General features: G+C 40.2%; 1 protein-coding gene across 2 annotated transcripts in view; it reads left to right on the top strand.

Annotated features, from left to right (window-relative positions):
- Positions 1-19,295, top strand: part of zfpm2a (zinc finger protein, FOG family member 2a) — a 143,981-nt gene that overhangs the window by 71,821 nt on the left and 52,865 nt on the right. For both annotated transcript variants that reach the window (XM_047808657.1, XM_047808656.1), the window contains one exon: positions 8,128-8,252. In XM_047808657.1, coding sequence (XP_047664613.1) covers positions 8,128-8,252 — 125 coding nt within the window. The remainder of the gene's footprint in view (positions 1-8,127; positions 8,253-19,295) is intronic.

The following is a 19,295-nucleotide window of genomic DNA, read 5'->3' as shown; positions in this document are numbered from 1 at the left end:
ATGACCACATATAATCATGGACAAAAATATACTTAAATATTTGAAAGTTTATAATAATTTACAGGACACAATTTGTAACAAACGTTTAATCAGATCCAGTTTACATATTTTGTAGTGATAACAGAACGTATAAGAAACTGGTAAAGCAAAAAAAAGAAGAAGAAGATTCATATGAAAAAGATTCATATGAATCTTTTCTGTGGAATCATTTCAGTGTTGATTCAGAGTCATCTTCATTCATCTTGGTGTTCTTTTGGATCCTGGTGCTGTAAATGTGATGGTTCTTAACAGCACTCTAATACTCTAAATAGTGTTTATAACTGTTTAATAATTGTTCATGAAGCTCATTTATATTACCATGTACACATTTGTCTGGTTTATTTATCAGGTCTCTGTCTTTTTGAAGCTTGAGCTTTGACTCAGTCATTTTGTAGCTGCAATCAGATGTCCAATCGCAGCCAATCGAAATGCATGCGTGTGTCTTCTCTATACATATACACACTGTTAGTCATTTGTGCTGACAGCCAAGAAGAATTATATCCCGCACAGGCACTCTGAATATGTTACACTTCTCCGATAGTCAAATTTGTCGGTGGGGAATGACTGCATGTCCTCTAGATGACGCTTGCGATAACGTGTCTCACTTTTGCTCTCATTTTTTCCGTCGCCATTGTGACGGCCCGGGCGAGATGAACGCTTTTGGAGATCGTTGTCAGGATGTCTTTGCCTCGGCTTTGATCGAAATGAATTTGAGGAAAACAGGAAGATTTCATTTTGTTTAGTGCCGTTTATGCCAGATTATATAAAGGAAGCTTTTTTTTAAAAAAAAAAAAAAACATTTCTCCTGCTTCAGCACATAAATGTAAACATGTTAAATGTTGTACAGTTTTAATGTAAAGAGACAAGCAGCGAAATAGAGAAAGCAATTATGTTTACATACCTGCTTCTTAAATGTACTCATAATCACTGAAAGTATAAGAAAAGAGGATAAAATATATAATGTCTCCTGCTGCTACATTTTTAATCAAATGTCTTTTATTCCTTGTAAACCACAGCAATTCACACATGTAAACAATGACAAGTAAAGATCGACTTGTCATACTTTTTAACGGTTAACAGATTGATACCAAACAGGTTAATTGCTTTATATCCACTATAATCATTTGTCATTCTCTCAGCAGCATCTCTTCTTTTTTTCTCTTTAGATGATTAGAGAACTTGTCATTTTACTCAAAAACCATAAGAAAGTGTAAAGTCCTTAACATTACAGCTTTACAGAAAACCTTTCTCTGACATTATTGGGATGTGTTTACTCGGCTGTTTGGATTTGGTTTTTATTTGGATTTATTTTGAGTTTATACTAGAACTTATGCTTTTTCCTTGATATCGTCGATAACATCTTAAAATATACTCGCTCGAAACGGTTTTTAATGTTAATTTTATTTGTGTTCCCGAGCGTCCGCTTCTAGCTGGTTAGCTCGTTAGCATCACTAGCCTGGTTACCGCTAGTTGTTTACACTCCCTCACATTGGCTTTGGACTCCTTTAAAAAACATTCACAGAAAACTTTGCTCTCTTATATCAGACGTCCATCATTCAAGTCACTGTAGACTTGATCATTTATAGAAGATAAAATGACTCTTTCTGACTAAACAGAATTGAAAATTCAACAGCTCTGTGGTATAATCACAATGATCACCCTTAGATTATTGGTATCTCAGATCCTCTAAAGATTAACTAAATGTTTTACAATTTAAAAGATATAAAGGTATATCACTAACCAAACCAGTTGTTAGTATTTTTTCTTTGTTGGTTTGTTTTGTCAGAATTCTGTAAAGTCATTGCATGAGTATATCCAAAGCTTGCTTTTTCAGTGTTCTACCAATTTATAGCAGATTTGTGGAGCTAAGTCAATTAGCTTTTTAAACAGCCATCCACGTGTGTCTTTTCTGGTTCACTTCCTCAATGAATCTTTACTTTCCCAGCTTTATCTTTGTCCACTTCAACTCTTCATGTAGAATATTTTCAAGTGCATTCTCATGTTTTATGCAGTCAGATACATTCACTACACAAAAATAAACAAAATAACATTTTCAGTCCTGCTAGCTATCGTTAGACCATCCGAAGGAAGTTGTGCTGCCTTTTAAAAAAAATGGATTTGAGGGTCAAAACTTCCTCTCCAAAGAATGAAATTTGTGTCCAGCAGAAGGATTTTGTCAGAGATACTGAGCATAAAAGGAAAGAGGGAAAGAAGGCTGGTGAGGGAGAGAGAGAGAGAGAGAGAGAGAGAGAGAGAGAGAGAGAGAGAGAGAGAGAGAGGTAAAAGGTCCTCCTGTGTTTTAACACAAGTGTCTCAACAGGAGATAATGGTGAGACTGTGGGATATAAATGATGCATTTGCTTCTCTCGGCCCCGATAATGGCGGTTTTGGGGAAAGGGGGGGAAAGTTCATCGCTCTCTTATCAAAGCGCTCTGACATTTCTCCTTCAGCTGTAAAATTTCATATCACATATCTCTTTTTTTCGAGCTCGAAGGCCCTTTTTGTGGAGCAATACGCCACATTCCATTTCTGCCCCATATGCTTTGCCGGTATATTAATTTAGGGGCCTGTTTGGCCCCACTATAGTGATGTTCTGGATAGCTAGAACACCGCTTTCGCTTTTCTTCTGACTCTTTTTTTTTCTTCTGACTCCTTTTAGAAACTGCTAGATATGTGTGAGGTGTTTAGAACAGACTGCTGCAGCACTTAGATTTGGGTTTTGTGTTCAGTTATTTAAGAAAAAAAACTTACAATTAATATTGGCAGGACTTCTAAAACGTTTTGCAGTTTAGAGGGGGAAAAAAACAGAAACATGAATCCACTCTGTTCAAAATTATTTTATAAATATTGTAAATTATATTGTTATGAACCGCCTGAATTAAGAATGGTGAATATCATAATTCTGTATCACAATTCTAGAATTTTTTTTATTTCCAGATAAACTCATTATACATTGGTTTGTTAACGCCTACAAAAATAATCAGGTTTCGATTTGGATAAATTTCGATTAGTCTTCACGGGTCCACTTAGATCCGAAAACCCGAGGTCCGACCCAAGACTTGAGTGGTTCGGGTCTAAAAGTTTCACGCGTGCCTCGGACACGGGTCAGGTATAATAATAGCCTAGAAGACCCGAACTACTGTATCTCGCGTGGGTGCATCGACTCAAGTCCTTTTCCAACCTCTACTCTGTTTGCCAAGGCCGCTTGTGACATGTGGCTGGCGACGTGTGGCTGGCGGTAAGCTCATTTTCGTTGAAACAGAACTGTCAATCAATTTTGAATCCACGCTGTAGCTGTTACTTTAGTGTAGAGTTATATGCAACATTCGGGTCCAGTCGGGTTAAAGAAAAATTGCCGTCGGGTCGGGTCTAATTTTTTTCGGGTTTGTTTCGGGTCAGGTCTTTCTTTAAAAAAAAAAAATGCACGTCGGGTTCGGGTAAAAAGTGTTTCGGGTCACTTCGGAGCAGGTACATTTCTTTAGACCCGAGAAGACCTCTACTGGGGTGGTACCATCAAGGGTAAATCTTTTGTCCTTTTAGTATGTCTTTTTATCTTGGAACGTGCATGTGGTGTACTTTAATTAGCTTTCTAAGAAAAGCTTTAAAGATACATCAGTGGTTTAGGATCCAAATATGTACCTTCAATATAAAGATACAAAGCAAAAGAGACAAAAGGTGTCCCGTTGATGATACAACCTTAAGGACTAGTACTGTATTTTGAAACAGTACGATAGTGGTATAATAGACTAGCTGCCTCTTCAGGACCAGTTACATACTGTATGTTGGCCACTTTGCTTGTGCCCCTTTATGACTACAACCAGTCTGCCTGTGTGATTACTGAAGGACATGTAGGTCATCCTGCAAACGTTTTATAGCACATTATCATGCAACGTTTATAACTGTATAGATGGTATTTTAATAAAACCGTGACAACTCCTCGACAACCATTTCTGCTTTAATGACGAGGCAAACAGATGCATACGTGGAGCATCTTTTTGATGGTGCTATCAAGAAGAGGATCTGCCCCCAAACAAAAGGGACATTCATGCCTCTGCCAAGTAACTGCGGAGGGAAGGGGCAGGCCTCAGAGAGGAGTGACAGATGATGATGTTATCAAGGGATGAGGGGAGCGATGGAGGGATTTAGAGGTGGACCGGAGAGCTTGCTCTTTGGTGAAATTTTCAGGATTGCGGTATTTTTTGCACAAGGCGATGAGAGACCCGGAGTGGTATGGCCTTGTGATGTATGCAAAAATGTAAAGGTTTAGAGACTCTAAAATTATTTATACAAAGCTTGGCCACTGCATACTTATTTCATTAATACGGTGCAGACCTACGTTAAGGACTGTCAGGTGGTTAAAAGGGTTTGATTTGAAATATTTATTAAAAGGGAAACCTTCTAGCATAGGGTTTAAGACTCTTTATGGCAGTAAATAAAATATTTTCTATTCCTATGTTTACCCAAGCAACCTGTCAGAGCTTTTCTTGGTAAATGTGAGTAAAAAAAAAGAGGTTTCCCTTCAAAATATAAATTCTTGAGGGAAAATTCTGATATCATTGAAAAGGAGAGAAATGAAAAGGAGAGAAAAAACATTGACGTGGTCCGAGTTGTCTCCACCCTGTGGACTTTGGGTTGGACTCTACTGAGGTACTGGAAACTGTCTGACCCCACACCTGGCAATTTTGGGTTAACCCCTGTCACATACAGTACTAGGATCTGCATCAGGTCTGACTCCAACCTCTGGACTTTTGGTTAGATTCTATCTGTTTAGATTTAGATCAATGACACCTTTACTACCTGTGTTTAGAATATTTAAGAATTCTGAAGGTAGAGTTTTGAAAAAGGTGTTCCCCTCCACCCTGGATTTAATCATTCCAAGCTTGGCTTGTTTGCAAGATGTTAAATCAGTGGAATATCAGTTTTTTATAACCACTTGAACAACATATCCCCCAAAAATGCCCTTCAGATAGTAGCTCTAAATGGTCCACCGGTCAGAGTGAGCAATCTTGTCACGACTATTTCTGACCTCAGCGATCCAGTGGCCTATGCCACATCATTCTTCACGGGCTCACGAGCTTACATCTCCAAACATGCAGACACACACAGCTCTGACCGCACATGCTGGAGATAAGACACTGTTGGATGACACCACTGTTTATCCCCTTCTAGTGTATCTGGAATAATGATGGCTGTCTGGAAAGCGGCAACATTTTCCCAGCCTTCCCACGATGGATCAGTGCGGATATTCTCCTGCCGTATATCTTGATCTCATTATCCATTAAGAGATGACATCTAAGCGCTGGTTCCGAATGGCGGGACGAAGGGAGGTGTTGATTATGCGTCCCAGGGGCTGGCCGCGATAGTGGAGTCTCTCCTCTCGGGTTTGTTTCGAAGCCACAACAGCTGGGAGGAAGCGGCCTTGGAACAGCCCACAAACGACTGGCAGATGATCACAATCCAACTCCAAATACCCTTATGCCACATGCGCAACTCCAAACAGATGCATGGACACACACCAACTGCAGCAAGGACTGTGCTGAAAGTGTCAAGCGGAAGCAAAATGGTGTAAAATGTGTGTCTTTTAAGGTCAGGAAAGCTTGTCAGAGTTGGGGAAATCATGGAAATGCTCAAATCTTGCAATTTTGCAGCAATTTTGAAGGTAGTGAACTTCTGGTAGCTTTTGTACACCTTGCTATTCTCAACTTGACTAATCCTTACAGATTTACAGATTCATATCTCTGATATTTAATAACCCGGTCACAAGTCTGTCATTCACTTAACAAGAACCCAACAGTACAGTAGACCTAAGGTTTCCAGATATTCTTAGTTGCTATATGACCTGGGTTTTAGTGTGGAGTCAGACATTATACATAATATTAGACATTACATATCAGACCAGTTTTAATCAATAAGAATTTCAACAATCGCATATGAAGAGCGAGGGCACGGTGGCTTAGTGGTTAGCACGTTCGCCTCACACCTCCAGGGTTGGGGGTTCGATTCCCGCCTCCGCCTTTTGTGTGCGGAGTTTGTATGTTCTCCCCGTGCCTGGGAGGTTTCCTCCGGATACTCCGGTTTCCTCCCCCGGTCCAAAGACATGCATGGTAGGTTGATTGGCATCTCTGGAAAAATTGTCCATAGTGTGTGATTGTGCCCTGTGATGGGTTGGCACTCCGTCCAGGGTGTATCCTGCCTCGATGCCCGATGACGCCTGAGATAGACACAGGCTCCCCGTGACCCGAGGTAGTTTGGATAAGCAGTAGAAAATGAATGAATGAATGAACATATGAAGAGCCAGGATACAGGATAATTAGTAATTTTTTTTTCTGTTAAACCAGGCTAGATCAAATCTGTTCACTGTAGGTAGGTAAATAATGCAGTGTAGAACTGAAGAGCCAATGATAACAGATACTGATCATTTAATGCAAATGAGGCCAATTTGCATTCTCTAATATCTTAAATTATGGCTGGCTACTTTGGCTACTTTGGTATAATCTCGAAGATCAACGTACAGTAGACATCAGTCATTTACATATCATGGCAAGTTTGTAAGTGACCTGTTGGATGCATGTCATTATCATGGCAGCTGTGATATTTAGCAAACAAGTCACCTTATGCATGAGCAAGAGAATGTTTGTGAATTTCCATACCGGCAAATCGACAAGGCTGAGCACTAGTGATACATGGCTGATATTTATAGAGAGAGTAGGTCAGTATAAAGTTCAGGGCTCACATCAGTCCTTCAGCCTGACAAAAAGCATGAGTGAGATGAGCACGAAGACAGACGATGCACTATTTCCTACAGATCTTATAAAGTGGTGCTCTCTGATTTCGGTTTCTGTATGACAGCCTTTTTTATGCCATTTAACTACTTAGAAGTCGATTGTCCATTGACAAGGATTAAAATAGCGATTTTAATAATAATTATGGAAAAAAGTGATGCCAAAAGACTCGGAAGATGACGTTTAAGGACTTTTTGATGGCTCAATAGTACAAACAAGAGCTAAACAGAGTCAGCAAGAGCTAATATCACAACTTTCAGAGTTCATTTTGATTTCATGAGACCCGTGACCTGGAAGCATGCACTTGAGCTACATGTCTACTCCCCTTCCATTCCTTCCAAAAAAGACCCTCACGATGCAGAGATGCTTTTCTAAAAACTGTTTGATTAATCACCATTTTAAAAAAGTACACTAAATCAGCCTGATAAGATAGCAAGGTTCGGGGAGCTAGCGGAGCGTTAGCCGCAGCACAGCTAATTAAGGCTGAGATCTGCGCAGCTCTAACAAGAGGCCTTGGCCCCTTTCTGGAAAAACAGAAATAGACCCCGTAGAGGCAGCCAGAAAGCCTGTAATGTCTCAGTGTCTTTATCAGTGAGAGGGAGGCAGTCGTTCAGGAGAGGTTAGCATCATGTCGCTTCGATAAAGTCCATCTGATGGAGAGAAGCTATGAGGACAGGTGGACACAGCATGGAGGTTGTGTCATAACACGCTCAGTGTCTCTCACATGGCTCACAAGGAAAGAGGCTCATTACAAGAATTATCAAGAGTTTCACAGCACGTACATAGATGGTCACATTTAACGGTTGTGCAGTGATTAGCATATAAAAGAGGAAAACTGATCCAGGAACAAGTGTGATCTTTATCAAGTCACAGATCATATGGTCCATATGTGCTTCTCTTGATTAAAGTGGACTCATTCTGAGTTCTGATTCTGCTAGAAAAAGCTGATGTATATATAAAGTATTAAAAATATAATCATGCTATACTAATAAGTTAAGGTTTAGCTTACCAATCTATATTCTTCTATATTTTTATCTTTTTTTTATATGTTTCTGGTACTATATCATTTTTTATTGCAACAATTATTTTTGATTTTTTTTTAAATATCATTTATTTTCGATAGATATTTTTTATTCTATGTATATGACAGACAGTCAGAAAGCATTTCGCCACATATCGCACTGTGAAGTACTGTGCATGTGACAAAATTTTTAATAGATTTTTTAGGATTAGAAATTCATGGAATACACGATTAGGACATAAAATAATGTCTGGTAACTGATCAAAGTTCTGCTCTGTCTCACAGGAGAACTAGACCTGCTGAACAAAGATGGTGAGCGGCGAGTACAGAGTCGTCAGCAGCTTCCCGTAGGGACCACGTGGGGGCCGTTCGACGGCAAGATCGAGATGAGCGCCGACGGTACAAACCTGGTACGGTCCCTTTTTTTTGTTTCTCTTTCAAACTTCCATCAATTGCACTCATTTTAAAACTACTGGGGCGCGGTGGCTTAGTGGTTAGCACGTTCGCCTCACACCTTCAGGGTTGGGGTTCGATTCACGCCTCCACCTTGTGTGTGTGGAGTTTGCATGTTCTCCCCGTGCCTCGGGGATTTCATCCGGGTACTCCGGTTTTCTCTCCCGGTCCAAAGACATGCATGGTAGGTTGAGGCACAGGCTCCCCGTGACCCGAGGTAGTTCGGATAAGCGGTAGAAAATGAGTGAGTGAGTGATTTTCAGACTTATTCTATTTGTGAGAACAAATAAACAGGTGGTTTATGCAACATGTACAAGGTAAAACACACAAGCATATAATAATATAATATATAACATAATTAAATGCATAATGTGTGGAAACGGACACACAAAACGTCTTCCCATGCTTGAAGAGAAGGTCCAAATTATTCAAAACAACCAGTGCATCATTTCTGTAATATTTTTTGTTAAATAACATACAGTATTACAAAATACACCTAAGCTTTTTTTTGGGAAATCTAAATATTTATTGACTCTCAATATTATAATTTGATCATATTTGTATTTATATGCTCCTAATTCCTTGGTTTCCAAATGCCAGAATTGTTCACTGCCAGACTCGTGTTATATTTCCTTAAAGTTCCCTCATTTCCTATTTCTGCTTTCTAGAAAGTTCCCAGCATGGGAAGGTTTGAGACAGTTATGCCGATTTAATGAAGAGTGAGCACGAGCCGGGAGAGAAACGAAAAGCTCCCATGACATTTGAACACAAACCAAACACATGGTTGCGACTGTCTCGGAGTCAAATTGGCCTCCAACAGAAGCCTTTGAAGTGGCTCTATTTTAACCATTTAATCTGCATATTTTATGACTAAGTGCTTTAATTGGTGAATGCTGAGCGGAGGCCAAAGCCTCGAATTGAATGAAATTATGATCTGGTATGTTTGATGGTAATTTTCAGCTCAAGCTCAACAAAAAACGGTTAGTGTTAAGTTTCCTTTAACATCTTTTAAAAGGTGGAGAGAGAGAAAGACACACACAGAGAGAGAAAGACACAGAGAGAGAGAGAGAGAGAGAGAGAGAGAGAGAGAGCTGTGAGATAGAGAATGTTGACCCTGGAGTCCTTTAGGCTTTACCATTACTTTTAAATGTTGAACCATTTATTAAAATGGTAACGAGAATCAAATGTATCCTGGTATGAAACATAAGGAAGTGCTCATGCAGAGTTTGGTCTCTGAGCCACGTTGGTCTCTGGGATTACTTCAAACATTACTCTTATCACCTTTCTTAAGCATTTGGACCAAAAACGGTTTTAATTTAATCAAGCTGATACTATATTTATATCGCACAATAATGTTAAACCTTTGTGAACCTGATGTGATTTTCTGCTATTGTAGATCAATTGGTGCTTTTCTGCTCAACACGTTTGTAACGAGTTGTTATTTGAGTTAAATTAGCCTTTTGGTTCATTCTCCTCCGAGCTTTCTCGTTAGCAAGGCGTGGTTTCGTTTTTCTCACCATTCGGCTGGCACAACCATGGCACCATGCCACAATTAATCACATATTTTCCAACATTTTAATGTTCAATGTGAACACTAACTAATTTTTTTGGAATTGTGCTGCTGCTACATGATTGGCTGATTGGACAATTGCATTAATGTGTATTAGTATAGGTTTTACTAACGAGTTTTGTGGACAGATTATGCGAAAAATCAATGCACAACTAATTAATACATTTGCTCAGTAGTACATTATTAAGTGTAGTTTATATATAAATATGAAGTAAGTTCATTACTATACTGAAGTTTCTAATTAGTAATCTAAATGATGTAACGTGAGCGTGTTCAAGTCAGATAATAATTAACGTAAACCAGTTACATCTCACGCGAAATGTTACCAGGATGTTAGCGCTGAAGGAAAACACCAATGTCACGGGTTCGAGTCTCAGACCTGATGTGAGCTCGGTGTATGATATTTTTTTTTTACTGTATTTATACGTCGACTGTTAAACCACAACTCTGCAAAATCTTAATAAAATGTCTTTAAGATCATGAAAATCTTCCAGTAAGTGAACTCTGTCCAAAGTTTTGGACTACTGTACACCAGAATAAGCACTGTATTCTATCTGTTTTATTAATGAAGTCAAAAGAGTGACGAGCTCCAGAATGACCTCCGAAGGTTAGGATGGTAAAAATAAAATGAGATGATCACAGAGATCAGCCGTTCTTGCACATCATGCGAAATTGTCGTCTTTATAAAAAGTGACCCTGATCTGCTCTATCATCCTCTCTCTCTCTCTCTCTCTCTCTCTCTCTCTCTCTCTCTCTCTCTCTCTCTCTCTTTCTCTCTCTCTCTCTTTCGCACTCTCTCTCTACCTCTCTCCCTTTTTTTTGCTGAATTTCTAAGCCATTTGGAAGAACGTGTGACCCTGACTGCTGTAAAATCAGACTGTCAATCCATATGCGTTTGATTGAAGGCGCTGAGGTAACCAGGCGAGATGAAGCGTCACCTCACTGCCTTTTTGTCCTAATATCACCTGATAATCAGAATGTGATTGCTCATTCATGTGAAGACGGGAGGTTGTGGGTTCAGATTGAGCGGTTCGGATTCAGACTCAGTAGACAGTTAGCGAGGCAGGAAGACTATGAGTCTGATGGATGAGGAAAGGGGACTTTGGGTCGAATCACATAGTGGATTAATGTAGCCTCTTTAGACTGTGATGAAGCTGAGAAAGAGAGAGAGAGAGAGAGAGAGAGAGAGAGAGAGAGAGAGAGATGACCAGAGGACCAGGGAGTGGTAGATACAGAGCTTTCTATTCACAATCACCTGTCTTATCTGCACAGAAATTTAAAATGAATTCACACAGCTTCAGTATTTGCTTCAAGAACAAGAGACTAGCATTTCACTCGAGGCTTGGTACAGCTATACCTGCCACGACAAGAGCTTTACAACAACAGCTTGACCTCTGACTGTTACAAAGCACTGACACTGGAGACTCCTTCCAAAAATGTTTATTAAAAAAAATTCATAGCAATTGAAACTATATCAATATTTATGTGTCTTTAAAAGCCTTTTAAATGTGGATCCTTTGTTAGAGTTGTTGATGACGGCGTGTATCGATAATCTACGGCTTTTACTTTGTTATTCACCTTCACTGTTCTTCATTATAGGCAGCTTTGGCGATGGAGTAATGGCAATAAAGTTAACAGGAATTCAAGTGAGTGGAATTGAAGAGAGAGAGAGAGAGAGAGAGAGAGAGAGAGAGAGAGAAAGAGAGAGAGAGAGAGATGGAAGGTGGGAGGCAGGGAACGAGGGAGAGAGGGGTTCAGAATGTGTGATAAACAGGGTGAAAGAAAGTCATGGAGGAAGAGTGTGAAACAGAGAAATCGACCGAAAGAACGTGACGGAGAGAAAGACGGGATGTCTGAAGTATTTGATGAAGTGAGCAGAGAACAGACAGATGCTTGGTGTTTGCTTTGGTCTTAGCAAAGCGTGATGTGTGTGTGTGTGTGTGTGTGTGTGTGTGTGTGTGTGTGTGTGTGTGTGTGTGTGTGTGTGTGTGTGTGTGTGTGTGTGTGTGTGTGAAGGTGTTTGCGAGGTGTGTAAATGATCTCTTCAAATGATTTATGAGTCAGTGAGTCATTGCTCAAAAACGTTCCAGTTATTGATTTCATACAGTGAAGTGTTTACTGCCATGCTTTTAGAAAAGAGACTGTAAGGTATCGTTTCCTGACCATCGTATATCATGTTTAATGTAATTGTTATTAATTGTTCACCAAGACTGTCAGTCTACCATTCTACCATAGTTTCACTTTTCATACGTTCATTCATTCATAACATATAATAGTACCTAAACAAAACAAAAAAAAACAACAAGAAATCAAGCTCAAAAAAGGGAATAAAACAATTAAACTAATACATTTTCAAAACACAAGCTCTAACATTAGGAAATTTTTCGTGGACAAAAAAAATGGCCATCATTTCTTTCTCCACAAAAAAAAAGGATAAAAAAAAAGAAGAATTTCACCCAAACTCACCGTAACTCAGACCGTAGCCCTGTGTGCAGCCTACATTTGCATACTAGAAGCTGATTGGCTCTTCAAATTTATGACACGTTAACACTCGACTGCTAGACGTTCCAGATTTTTCAAGCAATGTATTTGTTTTGTATAGAAAGGAATCCCTGTAAAAAAAAAAAGTTTTTATTTTTAAATTAGAATGTTTTATAAAAGCCAGGATGACTTTATGCTCACCTGCAGTTCAGCAATCTAAAATCCGTCATCGTCCTGATTTAAATCGAACATAAGTGGGGCAAGTTGTCTAGGATTTCTGCTGAAAATGTTGCTCTGGGGAATAAAACGTCTTCTTTTTGTGTACTCAGCACACATTAAGTCCTCACGCAGACCTTTCCACTTGAGCGCTCTTGCTCCGACTTTTCTCTCATTTTGTTTGAGTGACTGGGAATCCAAACTGGCGGTCTCGCAGAGCCTCTCCATCTCACTCACCTCCTCTCCTACGCCTTTTTCTTCCTGTTCTCTCCAGCCCTCTGTCTCTCTCATATCCCACAGATCAATTAGGTCATTAGAGCCCAATTACGCAGCAGACCTTGTCCAGGTGAGACACCAGCACTTTCTCTCTCTCACACTCACACACTCACACCTCTCAAATTAACACAAATTAATGATGACACGGGATATAAATGTCTGCCGAGCGGTGGTCGGTATGCCAGTACGGGTCGAAGTTATCGAGTAGCAGGTGTCTCCATCACGGTAATTACCGGGCCTGGACTTACTGTGGCTCTCCTGCCCAGTGTCTGATTTAAGTGTCCATAATTGATTTGGAAGCAGGCTAATAATGGAAGCCGTTTTTTAGGAGGGACCTCTAAAATAGCCATTAGTGTGCCTTTCAGGCTCGATGTGGCTCTAATGAACGAACAAGGTGCTAATTATACTCTGAAAGCTGGGGTCTGTTGTCCTGTTTTCTTTATTTGGGGAAGGTTAGGAGGTAAAACCTAGCTCCATCAGTGCTATGGTGTGCATTACCTGCATGCCTTCAAGAGAGGAAAAATGACAAGATACCGTCTTCATTTCCAGAGAGAGGAAGGGAGAGAGGCTTTTATTGTGTAATTTAGCGGGAGGTTAGGTGCGGAGGGCAAGAACGAAAGGAATTCTTCAAACTGTCACTCCTCCATTTATCACCTCCCTCTCCCCTCACCACACCCTCTGACAGGCTCATTGTTCGTGGCCCTAAGTCGAACAAGTATCGGCGTGGCCCATTTTGTTTATTTATTTCCTTTTTTTTCCCCCTCCACTCCCCATGTCAGAATTATATTTTTCTTCTTGTCATTACTTCATTAATCAGGAGCCTGAACTTCTGAAAAATGTTTTGTTTAGGAGGCTGCAATCTGTTTAGCAGTGCAGGGATATGTGTGTGTGTGTGTGTATACGTGTGATACAGAGTGTGTGTGTGTGTGTGTGTGTGTGTGTGTGTGTGTGTGTGTGTGTGTGTGTGTGTGTGTGTGTGTGTGTGTGTGTGTATGTGTTGTTAATCTGTGCCTGTGGCAGGTTTCCCCTCCGAAACGCAGCACTAAGCAGCGGTATCGCACGCCTATTGTTGTAGCCTCTGTCATAGCAAGGAGAGCCTGATGCAGGCCTGGACTGGCCTGATAAGGAAAGAGTATTCAACATGGCTGGAAAGGAGAATCAGTAGGACTTGAGAGTGGAGTGTGGATGGAGCACACACACATGAACACATGCACACATGCTTACACACACTCCGAAATGCATGCACACCCACGTGCTTTTTTTTTTTTTATATCACTCACACACGCCGGACCAATTATTTACAGTTACATCTAATTATAAACGCAAGCAGTATTTATATCCTCATAACTAAGGACATATCTAAGCAGAGACAAGCTGAAGCAGTAAATCTTTTTTACATATTTCCATCAGCTTATACTTTTATCAGTCTAGAAATCTCCCCTGTCAGTGGCTGGTAATGCAGTCTGGTATCAGGCAGTAACAGGATTTTAATTCCATGTTGGGCACACAAATGATTTTGGCATCCAGAATGTGGCTTTATCTAATGAAATATTAGGCGGAGAACCAATTTGTGATTGCATGCTTCAATTACTTGCTTGGGCTTTGCCCCAATCGCCATGCTGGGGCCACCTCAGATGGCTCAAATGCTAATGATCTTTCTGGTTTTTTTTTCCAAAACATTGCTATTCGGTTTGTTTCAAAAATTCCAGAGTGCGCGGTTAAACAAAACTTGTTTCTGCGTTGCAACTTGGTGTCAGTTTTTAGATCCAAGAAAAATGAGATAAGATTAGCATTGGTAATAAGTTACAAAATGTAGGAAATAAGGAAAAGCAAACAAAAACCACCAACATTCTCAATGAAGAATCTAGATCTTAAATCAGACTTCCATTGAACACCGAAGCTGCTTAAGAAGACTTCCTTTAAAATATGCCTCTCAGCTTCCTGGACAATCCAGCTCCAAAGGGATATAGTGGAGCAGGGTCATGACCTTGCAGAGGAGGGGTATATGGAATGCATTGTTCTTTTTTCATCTCTAAAGGTCCCCGCTCACTGAGACGACAGGGTTGTGTTCATCGCACACGGCGTTTCCCAGGGCTACAGCTGAGCAGCGCTTAGATAATACATAGTCGACTTCATCTACAAGTGAACCTGACATTCAGCCCCCAACTGCTCCCCCACCACTTTTTTTATTTCCTCCATCAGCTCAGACAGGCAAGCAGATACGGCAGAGGGATGATAAGCAGAAGCGCATTGTGACTCAAGTGACGGCAACATAGCTTGGCACGATCGCAGGAAATGATGTGATCGCATTTACTATGTCGCCAAACGCAGTGCGATGACTTGAGTCGAAGTTTGTTGAATGCCATCCGCTGATGCATGCCACAAAAATGTCATTCGATAATGTCTCTTTTTCCAGTTCTGGGGTCTAATACTATAAATAGCAATGTTTATTTACTGTTTGAGCTTACTCAGGGTCTATTATTTGGCAAGGTTCCTTACGAATTTCGATCGAAGCATGATCTAACAATTTAGTGAGACAGCAAGGTCAAGCTGATCTCAGGTCAGGGAAAGACAACAATAACAGGAATTCACAGGAGTGTACAGTACTGTTTTGAGAGTAGGACTGAGACAAAAACCTATGGGTGACCTCAAATTATGGGTATGCTAAGAAGATGGGAAGTTTCTTGACGTGAGCTGGACTGGTCTGGAAGTAATTGGGCAGAGGTATTTCAAGGTGACCGATACGTCTTCTGTTAGCACTTTATATTTTATGGGAGGAGACCGGATACCCAAGAGGAAACCAACATGGGCACGACAAGGGTTAATCCTTAACCTGAGTTACAGATCGAACCAAGGACTATGGAACTGTGAGGCAGGAACACTACCTGCTGTACCATCATGCCACCAGGAAACCCTGATCAGTAAGTATTTGCTAAGATTATCTTTGCCAGAGAATGTATCTCGGGTTAGGCAAAGCTTGAAAAGACCTAAAAGAAATATAAGGGGGCTTGTAATGTAAATCAGTTGGTCTAAACAACTTGATCTAACATAAGATTTAAACTTTGGAACATAGTAAATTCTTGTCCCATATATGAAGATTTTCAATAGTATCATGGGTAACTTTGAAATGTTTCAAAATCAAGGACCATTTGGCGATCTTCGGGACATTAATCCGCTTTAATCAGGACACGATCAGCAAGACTGTACACAGTATTTTCTCCCTTGGTTTGTACAAGGAGATCTTGCCAAAGGTGTGGCCATACACCAGTAAACTCTACAGAAAACATAGCCGAGTGTGATTGAGAGGGGTATGAGCGGCACCAGCTGCTTTGCCATCTGTCACTGTCAAGGCTCCCTTTATGGGACACCGAAGCATCTTCCTTGAAAAAGCAGCCGAGATAATCCGCAATTGTTCTTGTTCGCAAGCACGAGTCCCCCACTGGAATTCCACATTAGACTCCGAGAGCGAGCTAATTGGTAGTGAAGCGAGTGAAGTGGGCGAGGTGGCTAGCTAACCCATTCACTCACAAACACACACATTTCGAAGTATCAATATCTGTTTATGACATTTGAAATTTGGCAGTACTCTTTAAAATGTCCATGTGGTTAATGTTGGATGCTTTTTTCTTTTGGTTGTGATTTTTATTTCTGAAGTCAATTACAACATTCTACACTGGCGTTTGAGTCGAAGCTCGTTTTCACATGTAATGTATAATTCATAACATGACTTGCTTCCCTGTCTTAGATCTGACACTTCAATCTCATGGTGTCCCTCTGTGTCTTGTTGGCTAGGATATCAAAGCTTTAACCTTGCATCTTTCCAAAAAAAAAAAAAAGAGGGTAGCCCTTATAACCAACCCCATCATGCCCTAGCCCATAACAACCATTTCCAAGCACAAATTTGGTTGTATTTCCAACCTTCTCTAAAACATTCAGTCATTCATCCACTCTCTCCCTTTTTTGGATGCCAACGATCCTCTCAACCCATCACTCCAGATGGAGAAACAGCACCAAATGAAAGTATTCAGTGTGAAAATCGTGATTATATTCCTGCTCGCACGGTCATCTGGTGCGCTAACACAGACGGTTGTCTCATGGGATAAAAACGCCCTGTAGGGGCCAGAGAAGCGGACGTCTGGACAGCGTCTGGTCGTCTATCCCGGTGGTCTAGCACATCTATTCTACAAGGCTGTCAAATATATACAGGAATATTTGGCCGAATGGGTCATTGGTAAACTTAATTGAGTAACAAAGAGACCCTTCTTCTAGCATCCGACACTTTGAAACTCATTGATAAACGGGTTCATGTCTAATGCATCGGCAGGGGGCAAGTTCACCCTCTCTATCTTTTAGCCGTACGTCTGAGTAAATACAGACGCTCTTTAAAGTGGATTTGTGATGACTTTTTGCTCAAAAGTGCGGCCTTCAAAATCAAGCCATGCATCTAGTGCAGCCCTTCTGAGATTATGCAAATGGACGCCTCTGCAACAAAGGTGGCAAAGTTCACATCCAGTGCAGTATTGAGTCCTGGTTAAGTAATATCTTTGGCATCTGTTGGGTTTTTAGCAGGAAGGCAGAACTTTGCAAAGTGATTTAATAACCCCCATCTCAAAAGTTACACTTCCCAGAACTTGTTGAGAATTTTTTCAAAGGTCGCATTGAAAAACGTCAGAGATTTCAAGAGTACTATGTAGGATAAGAACTCGTGATTTACAGTAGAGTAACCAGTTCATTTCATATCACAGCTCAGAAGGTGTTGTTCTAAAACAGCCAGTCTGACAACAGGTCCAGCAGGATTTGTATAAATGTCCTCGTCCTTATATGACATTATTTGTATACTGTAGTAAAAACATACACAGGGACTGGAATGGCATGTTGTCCCCATAAACATTTAATAGAAATGTGTGTACTTATTGATACGGTGAAGTTTTCTGTGAGGAGAGTTCACATTTTCGGAAGGAGTCTCCAGTGTCAGTGCTTAGGATGCGGTGCTTGAACACTATGTATTGTGGCGTAATGTGGAATTTCCAAAGTAATCTCCACTTAGAAACGTGTCTGTTCATAGATCCTCACGGGGGAGGAGTTAACTGTTTCATCTTATTCCAGCCACAGCAAGCTCATATAGACTAAACAACGTATAACAATACGCTATTCTGTCTGGCATTTTCCTTTATATTAATAAGCAAGACAGTGTATTGGTCTGTTTCGATCAGGACAGAAATATTCTGAAACTCCTTACCAGCACACAAAGCGTTCTACACTGATGCAGGTTACAGGTTAATATATAAGGAGTAATGTTTGAACAAAATATTAGTACTCTGTAACAGGTCCTCCCAGACAAAGTGTGTTACACATTGTTCTAAACATTATGTACTCAGTTTAAATATCAGGTTTTTATTTATTTATTTTAATAATTGGGCTTGTTTCAGCTCCAGCACACACACACAGTGCGATGTCAGTACCTGTACAGTACGTGTACATGTCAGTTTATGCTGCTGTTTAGCATGAGATTCAGACAAACGTCCCTCTGTCCCAGCTCACCGGACATATCTTTAGAGCTCAGCATTTTTTTTGCTCTTTGTTGTCAGTGCACTGATCACGTTCTGTGAGTTTATACCACTGATTTTTGAAAAAAAAAACAAAGTTGTCTTCATATCTGTAGTACTGTATGTGTGTATACACACACAAAATCATGACATGCTTAAGCATCCCAATGGAATATAGGTAAACAATGTGTGGGGGACCATTAAATTATTAATAAACCTAAAAAAAAGAAAGCAAAATATTATTTATTTGTTTGTTTGTTTGTTTGTTTTACTTGTTTTACTTGCTTAGTTCATGCAAATAAGTCTATCTATCTATCTATCTATCTATCTATCTATCTATCTATCTATCTATCTATCTATCTATCTATCTATCTATCTATCTATCTATCTATCTATCAGTCAGTCTGTCTGTCTGTCTGTCTGTCTCTGTGTCTCTGTCTGTCTGTCCGTCTGTCTGTCTGTCTGTCTGTCTGTCTGTCTGTCTGTCTGTTTGTCTGACTGTCTGTCTGTCTGATTTTAGAAACTGGACAAGTAAAAAAAGTGGGTTTTTTTGGACCTGAACAGACTCGGTGGGAGAAGATATGAATTTGACTGACAGACAGACAAACAGACAGACAGACAGACAGACAGACAGACAGACAGACAGAGAGACAGACAGACAGACACAGACAGATGGATAGATGAAAAGACAGATAAATACTAATTCATAAATACTTCATAAAATAATAATGACCAACAGCACAAATGTAGTACATTTGAAACTCAGGTACTGTCTCTCTCTGTGTGTGTGTTTGTGTGTGTGTGTGTGTGTTTGTGTGTGTGTGTGTGTGTGTGTGTGTGTGTGTGTGTGTGTGTGTGTGTGTGTAAGAGAGAGAGAGAGAAAGAGACAGAGAGAGAGAAGGTGTGGTCCT

Source organism: Tachysurus fulvidraco, chromosome 25 (genome assembly GCF_022655615.1).
Source record: "Tachysurus fulvidraco isolate hzauxx_2018 chromosome 25, HZAU_PFXX_2.0, whole genome shotgun sequence".
NCBI classification, from domain to species: Eukaryota; Metazoa; Chordata; class Actinopteri; order Siluriformes; family Bagridae; genus Tachysurus; species Tachysurus fulvidraco.
Note: the sequence above shows the minus strand (reverse complement) of the source record. Positions and strands in the feature narration are given on the sequence as shown.